This window comes from Lepisma saccharinum (genome assembly GCF_977018435.1).
Source record: "Lepisma saccharinum chromosome 15 unlocalized genomic scaffold, izLepSacc3.1 SUPER_15_unloc_1, whole genome shotgun sequence".
NCBI lineage: Eukaryota > Metazoa > Arthropoda > Insecta > Zygentoma > Lepismatidae > Lepisma > Lepisma saccharinum.
Window position 1 is genome coordinate 296,641 of NW_028142892.1, and position 17,547 is coordinate 314,187.

The 17,547-nt window shown below is 37.2% G+C and overlaps 1 protein-coding gene across 1 annotated transcript in view; it reads right to left on the reverse strand.

Moving 5' to 3' along the window:
* The window catches only part of ALiX (programmed cell death 6-interacting protein-like protein AliX), a 162,409-nt gene that overhangs the window by 101,235 nt on the left and 43,627 nt on the right, over window positions 1–17,547 (reverse strand). The window contains exon 5 of the mRNA XM_083115790.1: window positions 3,891–4,015. Within this exon, the coding sequence (XP_082971916.1) occupies window positions 3,891–4,015 (125 nt within the window). The remainder of the gene's footprint in view (window positions 1–3,890; window positions 4,016–17,547) is intronic.

A 17,547-nucleotide genomic window follows, 5' to 3' on the forward strand; every position in this document is an offset into this window, starting at 1 on the left:
AAATGTGCCTTTTTCAGTTTATTTTGCCTTTTTTCCCATTTTTAGTGCCTATTTTCCACATTATAAATGCCTTTTTGCCTGCCTATTTTAACGAAAATAAATGCCTGAACTTCCGGGCTCTAATAATAATAATAATAAAAAATAAAGGACAAAATTGTTGGCATTGAAAGACAAGCAACCTTCCCTTAAAATTAGACTTTACTTATGTTTCTTTAAAAATTATGCGTGGGTTGGAGATTTAATAGTGGCAACACTGATGTGTATATGGAACCGGTGCTTCTTACTTATACCACATGTTAGTTTGATACCTAACCTACCTCCCAGTAAATGGACTCTTCCTTCTAACACTAGGCGCATGCACAATGACGAAAGGAATAGAGTATCGTTGGAGCTGGTGGTGTAAAGTTGTGTAGTTGCGTAGTCAGAACCCTACTAATGTGAAAGTTAATGGTGACTCACATGTACGATTGTGATGGTGCTATCTTAACGCATACCGTGCCTCAAGGGCAGACCATTGATATGCAGTATTACAGTTAATTTTTGGAACATAACCGGTGACCTGCATTGCGAAAGAAGAGGCGACACTCTGCTGAATCCCATCATTTTGCAAGACAATGCTCGGGCACATGTAGCGCAACCTGTGGCTGACTTATTAGCTCGATGGGAATGGCAGGTGTTCTAGCAGGCTCAGTTACTTTGATTTGAACCACTTGGTGGCATTTGCTTCCAAACTGTTCCAGAAATTTTTCAGGCAATAGACCGCTCAATTCGAACAATCAACAGAACAGGTGCTGCTACGGCAACGGGTTGTACACAATGATGGTGACTATATCGAAGGGCTGTATCATTTGTAAATAAATAGTGGCCACTATGCCACGTATAAATGCCAGCTTCGTGGCTGAGTGCATTGAAGTCTGCAGGTTGGAATCATACTCGTAGCGAAGGCATGCATGTTTGTGACTGTGCCTTCATCATTTTCATCAGGTCATAACTAATCCTCATCATCGTGAATAGAAAAAATTGACAGAATAATGACGCTAAATGGAAAAGTACAAAATGAAGGGTTAAAGAAGGGAACATTCCTACCGCATTCAGTATTCCAAAGACCCATAAAAATGGTATCCCTCTTAGACCCATTATTCCTACTTATGAACACTCGGGTTATGGACTAGCTAAGGAACTGATTAAAAGAAAGAAGAAGATCAGTGGGAGGACCCAATTTAGCGTTAAAAATTTGATTGAAGTCAAAAGTCCATTGAAGAGTTGGAAATTGGGGACGACGATAACATCAGCAGGTTTGACGTAGTAAATTTGTATCTCAGTGTACCAAGAGACAAAGCGGGGGACTGCCTTCAGAGGTGGTTGTCAGAGGGAGGAGTAGAAATTTTAGTGGACTGGGAATACGTCAGATACTTTTTCCTCATAACAGGTTTCAACTACTTTTACGTTAACGAAAAGATCTTTAAACAGAAAGAGGGGTTGGCAATGGGCTACCCAATCTCTGGCCTCGTAGCTAATATCTTCATGCATTACGTAGAAAAAGCTGCCTTAGACCAAGTAGGAGGAAATTTAAAATTGTATGGTAGGTATGTCGATGACATCCTCATAATTGGGAAAGAAAGGAACGTGGACCTTGTTTTCACTGAAATGGGAAAACAGGAGGAAAGGATAAAATTCACAAGGGAAGACCTAGTCGACAAGAAGATTAATTTTCTTGATTTAAGTATAACAAAACTGATTTCGGAATAATGACGGGTGTATACCCCGAGTCTTCTAAGCGTCAACAGTTCGGCATCTTTGACATAACCCCAGAGGAAACAGACCAGAACCGTATCTGGTTTCGAGCCACCACCTGTTTTTCGGCAAAGCGCTGTTGTCACTTTTACCTGCAGTGTTTAAACATCCATTCATTCACTGTGACGTTTTACTCCCAATGTGTTCATATTGCATAAAAAAATAGCAAAACACAACAACACAACCTAGCAAACAAAGAGAACCGCAACCTCATGGTTAGAAAGCTCTAAAGAAACTGAATTAGCAACATCTCATTTAGTCCACATGGACTTGACGAGAGCTGTCATTTCTTGGATGGACGCTATTGGTGGGAAAGGTTTCAGGGGACGATTTATTTCACTCCACGTGGACCTGACATGTGGTTGTTAGAGGAAAAACTGATGTTTCGGAACTTTCTTTGAAGTAAAGTGAGGTTTCTTTGGGGAGCAGCACTATATTTCATAAGTCACTCGCAGGTGATTTATACATAAACAGGAGATCTGAACATTCATGTAGAGTCAAATCTAACGTTTATCTCAATTTCTTTATTAGAGCCGAAAGATTGTGTAACAACAAAAGTGAGAAAGAGAAAGAAATAGCATGGAGTGGGCTTGAAGAACGGATATTCAATCTTGGAGATGAATAGAATAGCTAGGAAAGCTGGCAGAGTTGTAAGGAAGAAAATAACCAATATTGCCGATAGGGAAATTGAAAAGGAGGGACAGAACAATGGCGTTTGCTTCCTCGGTATTCCCTATCGTAAAGGAATTTCAGAAAAAATTGAAATAACCATGAAAGGGTACGGTCTTAAATGTGGAACGAAAGCCCCCGTAATATTGAAAAGCATTTTATGGAATATAAGAAATGGGGGGGGGGGGACAAAGAAGACTTTGAAGGACAGAAAGGTGTTTACAGAATTGTGTGTGAATGCGGGAGAGAATATGTTTGACAAACTGGAAGGAGCATGCGTATCCGATGAGGGGAGCATGATAAAGATATTAGGGAAGGGGTTCCTGAAACCGGTCTCGCGAAACACATAATTGAAAGTAAACATAGAATCGTAAAAAGGGAAGTTATTAAGAAAAGTAGTAATAAATTGGACCGGAATGTTTATGAGGCTGCACATATATGCACCGGAAATGATAATAAACTCAATAGAGACGACGGCAATTTAGAGGAGGGGTGGATTCATTTTCTTAAATAGTGGGATAAAGCTGGTAAAGATTACGCTGAGTTGGGTTTTCATGTCACCGCCGAAGTTTCGAGAGCTGCGGGGGAAGAACGTGAATTTTCATTGGATTGGTGAAGTGATAGTTGAGGGGAATCAGTCCCATGGAGGGGAGGTAACCTTCAACTCTGTGTACAAAGACCGTTAACCACACGCTTTGCCTCACTGCTGGATGTGGTTCCTGGGCCGCTGCAGTGGATCTGTTTTTAAACCTTTTAGTATTTTAATATAGGCTTTTTAGGAACACAGGAACATTTACCTTGTCAGAGTCAATGGTTTTTATAAGTGTTTTTTACCCCAACCTTCAACCTATATAACATTTTTTTTACGTGACACCATGCCTGGTGTCTAGATATTCATGTGGACCTAAAGGAGGAGGAAGTATTGACCTCCGAAACGTAGTTTGGATAAATTTATACTCACTCACGTAAGTTGTACTTTTTGATACTATTTAGGTATTTACTCTCTTACAACATATATATATATATAAGGCCAATGAACATTCCCTCAACTTAATAGAACTTTTTATGTCAATATTGCTTAGGAATAATACATTTTTGCAGTATATATAGGATCTGATCCAGTAGTGTATTTTGAAAATTTGACCTGATTTCTTGCCACAATTCCTATTTACTGTATATATTTAAATTAGATACAATAGAAATAAGACACCAATGCCACATGCAAGTAAAAGAAAAACTTCAAATTTTGTAGCAATTTATATATATATATATATATGGAAAGAGTTGGTTTACCAGCAGTAAACCAGATAACATGGGAGAATACACCACTGATATGATCATGACTTTTGGCCCGTGGCGTGTAGCCAACAGTGTTAATGGAACAAACGAGATGACCCTGTTAACAAGAGTTATGCATGTACACTTACAGATGGAACCCATTCCTTGTCCCACAGTGGGCGCATGGCCTCCTTCTGGAACTGCTTCAGCACTTCTGCATACAGCTCCTCGCACTGGGACGAAAGTTTGGCAACAATGGCATCCTTCATTTTATCTGCAGACAGAGAGAGACAGAATGTGAATACAGTAAATCGGAAGGGACTTGTGAAGGCCACGATTGCTCTGTGATACAACATCTTTTTCCATACATGAAAATTCTGACAGCATGTCAAATGTATCTAGTCAAATCTTACTCCCATTTCCTTTTGTAACTTACAAGGCAATGATTAAGCAGACATAGATACCATTCCATAAAAAAATATAAGATAAAACCCTGAGAAGACTAGCCTCTATTTCTGTTGGATCACTGTGGAATTTTTATTGATAGTGATACAAAATTTACTGTCCCACGCCGTGTCCATGTGGCTTACAGAGACCTGCACATGACCCGGAAAAAAACAGTCTGTGCAAAGGAGTGCCTACAATAATATACAACACGCACGTCAAGCCCAGGTGTTCGACATCGCGCAAGCGAGCTTCACGTCACAGTTGTGTACAGGCATCAATGCCTGCCAGGTTTCTGTATTACCCGGGTCTTAAGAAGACCCATGAGACTCGATGTAGTTCTTGCAGGTAGACGGCGAGCACTACTGTCAGTGTTGTCAACGGCCATTATATTTCACTACGCATGGAAATATTTGAATTTCTGCTAGGCGCAGCAGGTGCCTTGAGGTTGTATAACCATTGGCGTAGCAAGGGGTGGATGAAGTGGGCAACCACACTGGGTCTCGTGCATGTAGGGGCCTCGTGTCCCATGAGGTTGATACAAAAAACGTAATAAATGGAAGTGAGAAAGATAGAAAAGGCTAATTTTTGTGGGCAATAAAATTAAAACATTTTTATCTGGCTTTATATTCTAGTTTAATGTTATAATTTGAATGAATACGTCAAATCAGAGGCTGGCGGGAGCTCTAAGCGTACGGGGGCCAAAAAAAGTCAAAATAATTCTCATTTCTCATGTGAAACATTAACGCAAAAATTACTTGGGACATTTTTATCCAGTTATTATTTTCTTGAATAAAAGCACTTTGTTTTGGCTTTTCTTGTGTCTCGTGACCTTGCATAGCCTACCCAATTTTAATGTGTTAATGATAAATCACCTGAAATGCTTCCGGTGTTTTAAACTGAAGAAGGATATAAATAATATTAGCAGTTCTTCCTTCCGTCCTACAACTTCAGATGCAGCTATTGCCCTCTGTAACGGGCACGAAGATGATTTATCTTCCGAATTTCCTGCTCAAGTTCTACGTTTCAGGAATGTGCTTAAATCTGAAATCAAGTGCTTTGGCAAAGTTTCTTCTCCTTGATAGCTCTACACTAGCTTCCAGTGTACTCTGTATCCTGTACCGCCTTCTGTTTGTTTCCTACTCTTCAAGTAACAACCACGAAAAAATAACTATCATTCTCAAAATTGAAACTTAGGAAAAACTTCTGGAAGGTAGTGTCGAAAGGTATGATTCAGCCCAAATTTTGCGGACTCAGTAATCTCACTCTTGAACGAGAAAGGGCAAGGTCTAATGTAAAAGTGTCATTCACTGCCCAGAAGCCAGCTTTCTGTTAAGCAAGGTGGTTTGATTTAAATCAAAATTTAAATTGGTAAATTCTATTTTAAAATATCACTTTAAATAAAATTACAGAATAATGTACACAAGAAATTTGTAGATATCAGAATCACTTTTTGTGAAAGTATATTAATCTCGTAATCATTTAATGGTGTTTATTATGCTCTAAGGAAATAAAGGAAACAAAATGTATGTGCTGATGGAGTGAAGCTCATACGAAAATAAATGTAACATGTCATCTGAAAAAAAGACAACTTAAATTTACCTTGATTTAAAATTCAATAATTTTTATAAGCAAAAATAACAAATGTTTTAAATAGAATAATATACAAAATACTAATCATGTTAAACCGTAAATAGTGTAATTTTCATTAAACTCTAAATAAATATGGCAGCTGATATTTGGATAACTATCATTGAAAACACTAAAATTCGGCTACAAAGACCGTAAAAATTATTTTAAGTTAAAAATATAAAGTACATCCAGAATTTATATTTTCACTGTAAGAAAAGTTACTGAAGTTATAACAGTTTCATTAACACACTCAACAAACATTTTCATATTAGGTTCATTATGTTCAGTTCCAGAAACAGAGAAATTCATATTTACATGTACAAGGTAACCAAAAAAGTTCTTGCCATTTTTGACATCCCATTGATCATGCGCTCACAGAGGAAACTAATTGACGCACATGCCTGCCAAGCGATCGGGAGTTAGTCTGACCATAGACTGTCAGTAATACAGGCACGATGCACACACACACACCAGTCATAGCTCGTCCAGTGTCGAAGAGAAATGGAGGTATCGAAGCAGCTTGTTCCCGTGTGTTTGTTGTATGACTTTAAAGTGGGCCTGTCAACTGCCGCATCAAGTTGCCGCATTTTCCAGGCATTTGGGAAGAATGCCGTGAACGAACGCACTGCCAGGCATTGGTTCCAGAAATTCCGTTCGGGAGATGTGAGCCTTTCAGATGAACCTTGCAGTGGACGACCACATGTGTTGATGACGAGGCCTTGAAACAGCCATAGAGGAAGACAGTGGTCTAACGTGTGATGAACCAGCAGAACGGTTCCATGTTTCCACTGAAACAGTCAGACTGCACCTGCATGGGATAGGGAAGTCATACAAGTTAAGCGAGTGGGTACCCCACACATTGTCGGCAGCCAACAAGGAACAATGAGTGACAGCCTGTTTGTCCTTGCTCACTCGGCACCTGAACACACCCATATTTGATCGCTTGCTCACTGGTGACGAAAAGTGGGTCCTCTGACACTCCCACCAGACATTGGTTGTCGCCACGTGACCCTCTTCCTCACACCTCAAGACCACCTCTGCACCCACGAAAGTTTATCCTCTCTGTATGGTGGAATTGTCGGCAAGTGGTGCATTACGAGCTCCTTCCACCTGGTCAGACCATCACTGCTGACCTCTACTCTCAGCAGTTGCAAAGGGTGCACCATGCATTGCAGCAGGAGTCGGCATTGGTGAATCGCAAGGGTATGTTGTTCCTGCACGACAATGCCAAGCCACATGTGGCAAAGAAGACCTGGGAGCTCCTTCAGCAATTTGGCTGGGAGACACTGTGCCATCCACCATATTCACCGGACCTTGCACCAACAGATTACCACCTGTTTCATTCCCTCGCAAACACCTCCGTGGGAGATCCTTCGCAAATGAGGGAGCCCTGCGGAATGCACTCACAGACTTCTTTGCATCCAAGTACGCCGAGTTTTATCACCAGGTTATTGTGCAGCTGCAGAAACGTTGGCAAAAGGTGTTGGATGCTGAAGGAGATTATTTCGAAACCTAAAGGTACGTACCATCCATTGTATTGCTCTTTGTTTATCACTGCTCTAGAACGGCAAGAACTTTTTCGGTTACCTTGTAATTTGTTATTTGCTTTAATCAAACTGTTTAAATATTTTACAGGGCCGTTTATCAGAAAAAGCCTTTCTATATAAAAAGTATGTTTATGTGTATGGTGTCAAAAAAGATCAATGTAAATAAAAAATATCAAAAATTATAAATAAAAATCATCATTCTTATCCACCCCGCTGTTAAGAGGGGCCAGGGAGGGGATAAGTTTCTATTTGTATTTTCTTTTTTTGAATACATAAATGTCAAAGAAAGATATGTTGTAATATGTGAAAATTCAGAGGTAGAGCATCGATTTGTATAATTATTAATGTAAGTGCAGCCACAATTAGCCATTCCAAGTAATTACATAAATTTCCTGGAAGAATCTGACTGTACTTGAGGGACCCAAATTTGTTTCTTGCGGACGCGTACTTTACGATTTTGTTACGCCACTGTGTCAAATACTTAATATTACAACAAAATGATATTCACAATTATTATTATTATTATTATTATCATCATCTAAGTCCTAAAATTCAAAGTTAACTGGTACAATTAATGTGCAACAAAGTCAAAATTGCTAATTACCCCTAGCAATGCCAAGGTATTTTTTGTTACAAAGGTGTTTTCTATCATTTGTACACATAAATTAACTAATTAGACACTATATGACAGATCATAAGTTCTCTAGTTGAAAATGTTGTATATAAAAATAATCACGCTGTACAAATTACAACTTTGCCAGCAATGTGTAAAAAACTACAATGGCAATCACGCTGTACAAATTATAACTTTGACAGCGCTGCAAAGAAAAGACATATTGGCAATCGCATTGTATAAAATAGAGGAATAGGAGGATGGAGATATTCTGTGGCTTGGTTGAATTGAAGCCGGGGTTGTAAGTTTATGCAATGCATGTTAATCGGATTGTTTTCTAACAAATTTCAAGCATGTTTGCATGTAAAAATTAATAAAAATCTGAATTTGCTAACACCAGACTTGTTTTTGACATTTTTCATGAGTTAGCGTATGTGGTTTAAGCCTGAAAGGTAAAAATCCAAGTAAGGAAGTTGGTCCCCTGCGATTCTCAAGTTGCGAGAAGTGCTACGAGAATAGGTAGGCGGTCATAAAAGATTTTATGAGACTCAGTACGCTGTCTCAAAGATTATTCGTCTAAAGATTATAATGTGAAATATTTTACATTATCATCGCAAGTAGTTTGCAAAAACGAAATATGTGATTCCACGATTGTGATAGTGTTCAACTAGTTCTTGTTTGGTGCAAAGTGAATTTAAGTGGTTTTACGTGAAAAATAAGAAATATGGAGCAAATATTGGCTGAATTGCGAGCTATCTCGAAGTCACAAGAGGAACTTAAACAGGAGTTAGGACAAGTGAAAGCAGAATTTAAGAGTGATCTAAAGAATCTAAAAAAAAATATAAGAGCTGATCTGAACATCCGACTGAATGTCATGCAGAAAGATGTGTCCCTATACAGGCAAGAATGCATTTCTAGGAATGAGAAGGTTAGGAGTGAAACCCAGAAAGTTGACATGGAAGTGAGAAAATTGATAGAAGAAAAGGATGAATTGCGTCAGGAACTGGTGGTTGTGAAAAACAAACTTTTTGAACTGGAAGAAAGAATACAAAACAATCAAGCCAACACTGTATGGTGTCATCGTCAAGTACAAGTACCAGAGTCTGTCAAAAAGAAGCCTGCATTTTCACCTGTAGATCGCCAGGAATCTACTGAAGAGTCATCAGAAGCTGAAGAATGGTTTAATTTTATTGCTGGTAAATCCCATACAAGAAAATATTCCCATCGAAACTAGTGAATTACAAAATGGTAATGTTTCCCATGAGGTAGAACATTTAGTGGGTATTGTGAACAATACAGTGTTGCCCGTTTTGTCAGGTGTAGCTCAACAAGTTAAAGTTCTACAGAATTCAACTACTACCATGCTACACAGGTTTCGGGAAAGTGATTCAGATAGTTCACCCAGCACAATTAGCTGTCATTCATCTGGGCTTAAGAGTAGAAAAAAGAATAGGTCTAGGAAAAAGTCTCCCTTAGTAAATGTGAATAATAATGATAGTGTAACAACACTTTTCCCTAATGGAACAAGTAAGAGTGTTTCTAGGTGCAAAGAAAATCAAGTTTCCTCACATGTTACTAAAAGAAATTTCTTGAAGTCAGATCAATTAAATAGGTTTCCGAAATTCTCTGGAGTTTCTAGTGAACTAATCCCATCTGAATTCTTAGATGATGTCGAAGAGAATTTCGAGTTATTTCAAATAGCAGAAACAGATTTTATGACTTATGTACCAACGCTGCTAACAAAAGATGCTAAGCAATGGTACAAGATCTCAAAGCAAAAATTTTCAGATTACCAATCTTTCAAAATTCAGTTTCTGAATCATTATCAAAATTCTAATTGGAAAACAACGATGCTCACCAAAATCTTGAATTCCCAGTATCAAAAGTCTGTTCATGGGTCACTGCTAACATTTTTCATGGACCAATGGAAAATTTTCCAGATTGTTCAACCTAACACTGACGAAGCACAAAGGCTAGCTCAAATTGCTACTTTGATGCCTTTCAAAATTAAGGAAATTTTCATAATGAAACCTGTTACTGAGCTGAGTGAAGCCATCACGGTAATAGAAAATTCCGAAGCCCTAAGAAAAATTTAATTACGTGAAACGCCACAGGCAGTATTTAACAGTAGAACTAAAAACTTTGATAGTAATAGAAACGTAGCAGTTATTCAAACTAAATGTACTGATCAGTCTAAAGACAGAGGTGACAAACTCAAGTGCGAGGTTGTTGATCATTCCAGCACACAGTGTAACTCAAAAAGAAATGTAATCGCCAATGCTAATAAGTCTACTTTTTCGGGAAACGAGTAAGTCGCTCATGTCGAGAGGGAGGTGTCATGAGTGTACCTGCTAATCCTCCTTTGCAACAACCCAACTCTAGTAATCTTAATCACACACACAAAAAATTTTACAATTCAGTCAAAACAAATACCGAAGCACAGGTCATTGAACCCTTGTACAATAATGTTCATTTGCTAGGTGATTCCATGATGATCCGCGTAGCAGAAACCTTGGCAAACTACACTGTTTCATATGATTCACTAGGTAAACGGAACATAGGGTTATGTACTAGCGGCCAAACTATTTCCAACCTATCTCAAAAGATCTGTCCAGATACCAAAGTTGGTAATAAAGTGATGTTGCTTATTGGCACCAATGATTTTTTGAGATATACAGAGCTACACAAAATGAAAAGTGACCTCAAAGGTTCAATACACAAGTTATTACCATTAACGAATCAGTTAATATTACTCACATTACCACCAATCCCAAAGTTGTAAACTGCTGACAATCCTGATTTGTGGAGTAAGTGGATTTGATTTTGATTTGATTTAGTTTATTTTACTTCGCGTTTTGTGCCTCTTGGCTAATTTGCGAAGATGGGGATGAGTGATGAAATGATGAAATTGATGAATGGACATTCACAAATAACCAAGCCCGACCGGGATTCGAACCCGGGACCCTTGGCGTCGCAGCGCGATGTGCTAACCACTCGGCCACAGGGTCGGGCGTGGAGTAAGTGGAGTCAGTGGAATAATTTTCTAATGGAGTTGGGGAATGATGAGAATCTCATTGTAGTGAATATTAGTCATCTGTTTTTGAATGCAGATTCTAGTATAAAACTAGATCTATTTGAAAAACACTTAGGAAATCCAAGGAATGGCCGAATTGATTTAATTCGTTGGTCAAAGTCTGGGATGAATGTAGTTTTTGATTTCTTGAAACAAAAAGGTCTGTTCAATGATGTCAATCAAAATGAAATCACAGTCCAGGCAGACATACACCAGTTTAACTCGTTAAACTAGTTACGAGCTCATGTCAAAAAGCAGGTGATGTGAGTGATGGGATAAATCCTGCTATTCATTTTATAAACTTAAGTGAATGTGATGAAATAGATTGCAGTGCAGTAATCAAAAATTGTAAGCAACCCATAAATACTAATAGCAAGCGTAAACCTTCTGCTCACATAAAAGTAAGAATAAACAATAAGGAATATACTTCTTTACTCGATAGTGGCGCTGAGGTCAGTGTTCTCTCGGAAACCCTGTGGAAGTCTATTTGTACTCAGGCTTCTAAACCACGGCTATTGCCAGTTACGGGAATTAAATTAGTTGATTATACAGGGAAAAGGAAAGACAAACTAATAGGTTCCACTCATTTGAACGTTGAAATTTGTGGACTTTCCTTTTACATTAAATTCCTGGTAGTCAGACATTTAAAAGTAGACATTATTCTCGGTTTAGATGTCCTATACAATATTGATAGTACTTTAGACTTTGTCCAGCGAGGCTTACTCTTGGAATCGAGCGAAGGAAGCAAATTCTTCAAATTTATCGCTGTCTCAAATGAAAGTTGTCCGGAAGAAGAGTTAGATTTCAGACCTTCTGTATCGAACATATCCCCACGGTCATCCTCTCATCCTTCTGATGAAGACTTGTGGAGAAGGGTTAAAGAGTGTGAACATTTAAATGAGTCACAAAGGATAGCTTTAGTCCAGTTGTTAAAACAATATAAAACATTGTTTTCTGAATTACCAGGTCTCTGTAACAAGTATACACACACAATAGAACTGGATACTTCCACACCAATAGTTAACAAAAACTATCCAATACCATTAGCATATAGGGATGAAGTTGGCAGGCAAATAGAACAAATGTTCAACTTAGGCATTATTGAATATTCTGAATCAGAGTACCTATGTTCTCTCCTAGTTGTAGTCAAGCCCGGAGGAGGCATTCGTCTCTGCTTAGATCAAAGAAATATCAACAAACATGTCAAGCTTGAGCAATCATCCTATGAACATAAATGAACTCTTAATGAGTTTCCATGGATGTCAATGTTTGTCCTCCCTAGATTTGGTTAATGCTTTCTGGCAGGTCCCCTTACACCCCAAAGCAAGAAAGTATACTGCTTTCAGTTTTCAGGGAAAACTTTACCAGTTCACAAGGGTAGTGTTCGGATCAATCAATGGAACGTCTGCTTTCATTAATGCTCTGACACGAACCTTGGAAGGTAAGGAATCTTTTACAGTATGTTATGTAGACGATGTAATTGTCAAAAGCACGTCTTTCGAACAACATCTTTTTCACTTAAGACTTATTTTTGACAAGTTACAAGATGCCAACATGACACTGAGACTGGACAAATGTAGGTTTTGTCAAGTCAAGGTGGAATTTTTAGGGCATTCTATCAGTGCACAGGGTTATGAGAAATCTCCCAAGTATGTTCAAGCCATAAAAGACTTACCTGTCCCTTGCAATATCAAGCAACTGCAGAAAGTCTTGGGAAGTTTCAATTGGCTATCAAAATATGTTAAAGATTATGCCATCATGGCACATCCCTTGTACCAGTTATTGAAAAAAAGGCAAAAAGTGGGAATGGGATGAAAGTGCACAATGCTCCTTTGAGTTGTTGAAACAGTCCATCATTGCAGAAACAATGCTTTACCATCCAGATTTGAACAAACCATTCTTTGTTCAAACTGATGGATCAAATATAGGCATTGCAGGATATTGTTTTCAACTGGTAGACAACAACATGCGTCCGATTGGATTCGTGTCAAGGATTTTGAAACCTTTTGAGAAATCATATACGTCCACTGAAGTAGAAGTGTTAGCAATACTCTTTACACTGGACAAATTTAAATCACTGTTGTTAGGTAGAAAATTTACTGTTATCACAGATCATAAATCCCTCACGTGGTTAGAATCTGCACACACTTGGAACAATAGGCTGACTAGATGGTTTATTCAAATACAACAGTACTCATTCCATGTCGAGTATTGTAGAGGTAAAGAAAACCTCTTGGCAGACCTGTTGAGCCGATCTTTTAATGACCATGATAATGAACTCATATTCATGAATAACTTTGAGTATCTTGATGAGTCATTAATATGTGATAAAAACAATTTTGTTAATGAACAAAATAGTGATCCGTATTGCAGTGGTGTTAAATCTGTTCTTGCTGGTTGTGAAAGTTCACAACAGAGCAAACATCGAAACTGGAAGAATATATACCTTATTCACAATGATCTACTTACCATCAAAGATTTTCACAATCCAAACCGGATAAGAATATGCGTGCCTCAATCATTACTAAATCTTGTACTGCACAAGTATCATGATCAAGGTGGTCATTTTGGTACAGACAAGACACTCGGTAAAATTTACCAAATATTTTACTGGCCTCATATGAAAAGAGACACAAAGTCTTACATCACTGATTGTGAAATTTGCATGAAAAATAAACCAGATAAACATCCTCCTAAGTATCTGGAAATCATGCACAAACCCTCAAAACCAGGTGAAATATTATTTATTGATTTACAAGGTCCATTCATACGTTCCTCCAAAGGTGAAAAATATTTACTAACAGTATTAGATTCTGCTAGCCGTTATCTTGTGGCATATCCTATTGGCAATAGTACAGCTTCCATCGTAACTAGAAAACTAACACATTCTTACTTCATCCATTTGGGAATACCAACAATCATTATATGTGACAATGGTCCACAATTTTGTGCAGAACATTTTACAAAAGGTATGCATGCTCTCAATGTAAAAATTTTTTACATACCCAGTTATCATCCAAGTGCTAACTTAGTGGAGAGATATCACCAGGAAATAAATAGATTGATGCGTATATTTTGCAACGGTAAACATAAGCAATGGTCTAGCCATGTTGCTGCCATTTTACATCTGTTAAATAATTCAATTTGTTCCAGTACAGGTTATGCTCCTATAGAACTCAGGCTAAATGTTGAACCTCAAAATATCTGTAAAAAAGTACTAACGGATCGCATTCCTGATGTAGAGATGTGGAAAAATAAGCTGCTTATGGCAGAAACATGTAGTTTCAATAAGAGACAAAAACATATTATAAAACAGCATGAAAAACAAGCAACAAAAAATCCAGTAAAGCAAGGCGATCTGATCTTCATAAAACTGCATCCTCAAAGTGACACTATCACTTGCATTATAAAAAAATATTGTAATTTATACCAAGGTCCTTTTGTTTGTATGCAAATTCATGATGATAACACAGTGAAAGCCATATGCTGCAACACTGGAAAAGACATTACAAATATTTCCGTAAAAAATATCAAAGCTTGGCATTGTTCATTGGACAAACAAAAACTTTGGATAAACAAACTTTTAAGCATGCGTAACGATTTGCAACTTCATGAGTTAGGTTTGGAGCAGTTGCATGATGCTGTCTAACGATATTTATTAAGAGCATGATAACAAATTGTAAATTATAGTGGTACCATATTTGTGATATGTGGAGTTTGTGCATACATGTTGTCTATTGCATGTTATGAATGTATGCATGCTAATTTATGTATGCGAGATGCATATGTTATGATTTTATCTCTGCATGCAAATTGTACATGATGTGTTTTCTTTTTTTTTACTGATGCATGTAAACTGCACGTGTGTTGTTTTGTGTTTATTCTTGAAAATTGTACAAATTTGGTTCTGCGATTATGCATACACACTGTACATATGTGTATTCTGTTTTGTGTTTATGCATGTTAAGTTATTTAATATATGAATCTGATATTTTGTCATAATCTTACATGTTATATCTTTGTTTATGTGGTGTTTGTTTTGTAACTAACTTCTTGCATGTAGACAATGTCATAATTTTAGTAATGCATGAAGTATTTGACATTTCTTCTTGATTCTCAGTAAGAAAGTCAAATTTCCCAACCGCGGGGAATTTATGACAGATCATAAGTTCTCTAGTTGAAAATGTTGTATATAAAAATAATCACGCTGTACAAATTACAACTTTGCCAGCAATGTGTAAAAAACTACAATGGCAATCACGCTGTACAAATTATAACTTTGACAGCGCTGCAAAGAAAAGTCATATTGGCAATCGCATTGTATAAAATAGAGGAATAGGAGGGTGGAGATATTCTGTGGCTTGGTTGAATGGAAGCCGGGGTTGTAAGTTTATGCGATGCATGTTAATCGGATTGTTTTCTAACAAATTTCAAGCATGTTTGCATGTAAAAATTAATAAAAATCTGAATTTGCTAACACCAGACTTGTTTTTGACATTTTTCATGAGTTAGCGTATGTGGTTTAAGCCTGAAAGGTAAAAATCCAAGTAAGGAAGTTGGTCCCCTGCGATTCTCAAGTTGCGAGAAGTGCTACGAGAATAGGTAGGCGGTCATAACTACTTTCATGTTTTGTTATGGATTATACATGAAAGATAAATTACATAATGATTTTGAAGTAATTATTGAAAATCATTGTCACATTTATTACTTTTCTTCAATTACAATGTTGATACTTGGAACAATGCTTAAACTGTGCAAAATTCTAACAAAGTTATCTTTTTTTCTTTTTCTACTACCCATACATTCATTATTTCAAATTGTTACTATAGTTTAGCATTGAATATATCCTCTCGTGTATTGAAATACCTTTAAAACATTATTGCGAAATCTTTCCTTAGAATTACCAAGGGGTGGGCCTTTGAGGCCCATAAACAATATCAACGAAATAAAGTAACTTTTTAATTAACATTTTTGGTAAAAATCACGCAATGTCATTCTAAATATTGCAAAGACAATTACTATTTTTTATGAATTTTTACACTGATGGATATACATGTAATATGCAAAAAATGAATCAGTGCCCCCCCCCCCCCGCCCCCTTGTTATTCCTAGGGTTAAAAAAAAAAGTCAAATTAGCTGTATCAATTGATTACACCAAAGATTTCACACTTATGGGGCAAATGACTTACGTTTTAAGATTTGTTATGTTGAAACCAATTGTGTCAAAGGGCTTGTAGGTAGATTTTTTGGGCCCCTAAACAGGATTGTGGTTTAGAGCACCCCCTTCCCCCCGCTCTATCAAGCACCGACATTTTATGTACATCCTTCAATATTTCCTTCTTAAGCCATGGTTTGTGACATTTACATCCTACAAATTTTGAAATGAGGAAACAAAGAACGACTCATTAAATAATACATAGGTTATATTTAAAGATTCTTAGTTTGTATTTCTGATTTTTTTAAAAAAAGTTTAGCATATTTAAGGATATTTCAGTTGTGTCTTACTGCCTAAAGAACATCTTAAAAACCGTCCTATTACTACTGCTTTGGTTAATGAAAATTCCAGCAGCGTGTTACTGTAGCTCTGCCAAGTGTAAATTTCTCTGTCGCGTAATATTAAATATAATTTTCATCAGAAATGTATTATTATTATTATTAGACTATTATATAAATATGATAATTTGCTGGTGTTTCCTTGATGATTGTGTATCGATTCTCATTGATATTTCAAACTTAAAGAACGGATGAGGTGGCAGGTGCATTCCAATCTTGCCCAGGGCCTCGCGATATGTTGCTACGCCACTGTAGTATAGCTAAGATTTTGTAACTTCTCAAATTACCTACTTTCATTATTATGTCAAAGCGACTACCATATATTTTCCAATTTTTTTTTTTTTTTGAAGGTCTTGAAATAGGTTTGTGTGTCTTGTTCATTTTATGTCAGTTTTCTGGTCTTGAAATTTTAAATCTTCTATCGGTTTCATTTTTATGTAGTTTGTTTGTTGAAAGGTGTAAATAGCATTGCCTGCCTCTCAATGTGGTCTGTAAAACTAGATAACTAGCAACAACATGAGCGAATGACGATTTGTTGAAAGAGATGACAATATGCAAAATCCTTTTATAATGCAAATTCTGATTTCACGTTCCATTTTATGGATCATCGTGCCTTAGTATTGAGGGGTGATATCTTGAGAAACTAATTTGGATATTGAATTGACAAAATTACACCAGGGGGAAAATCTGTTTAATTGATTGATTCATTTATTTGGTCACTTTATGCACAATAAGGCTAATTGGAACTGGACCTACAGTTTAAAGTGGGATCTGAACCACTATGTACCTCCACCTGGTATCGAACTCGTGACACCTTGATTACAAGCCGACGACACTCCCACTGCACCATAGAGGAGCAACCCCAAAAAATGTTTAATGTAGAACAACCACCAATCTCACAAAGTTCCAAAATATTTACGATGGCACTTTTTGCGAAACTTGGT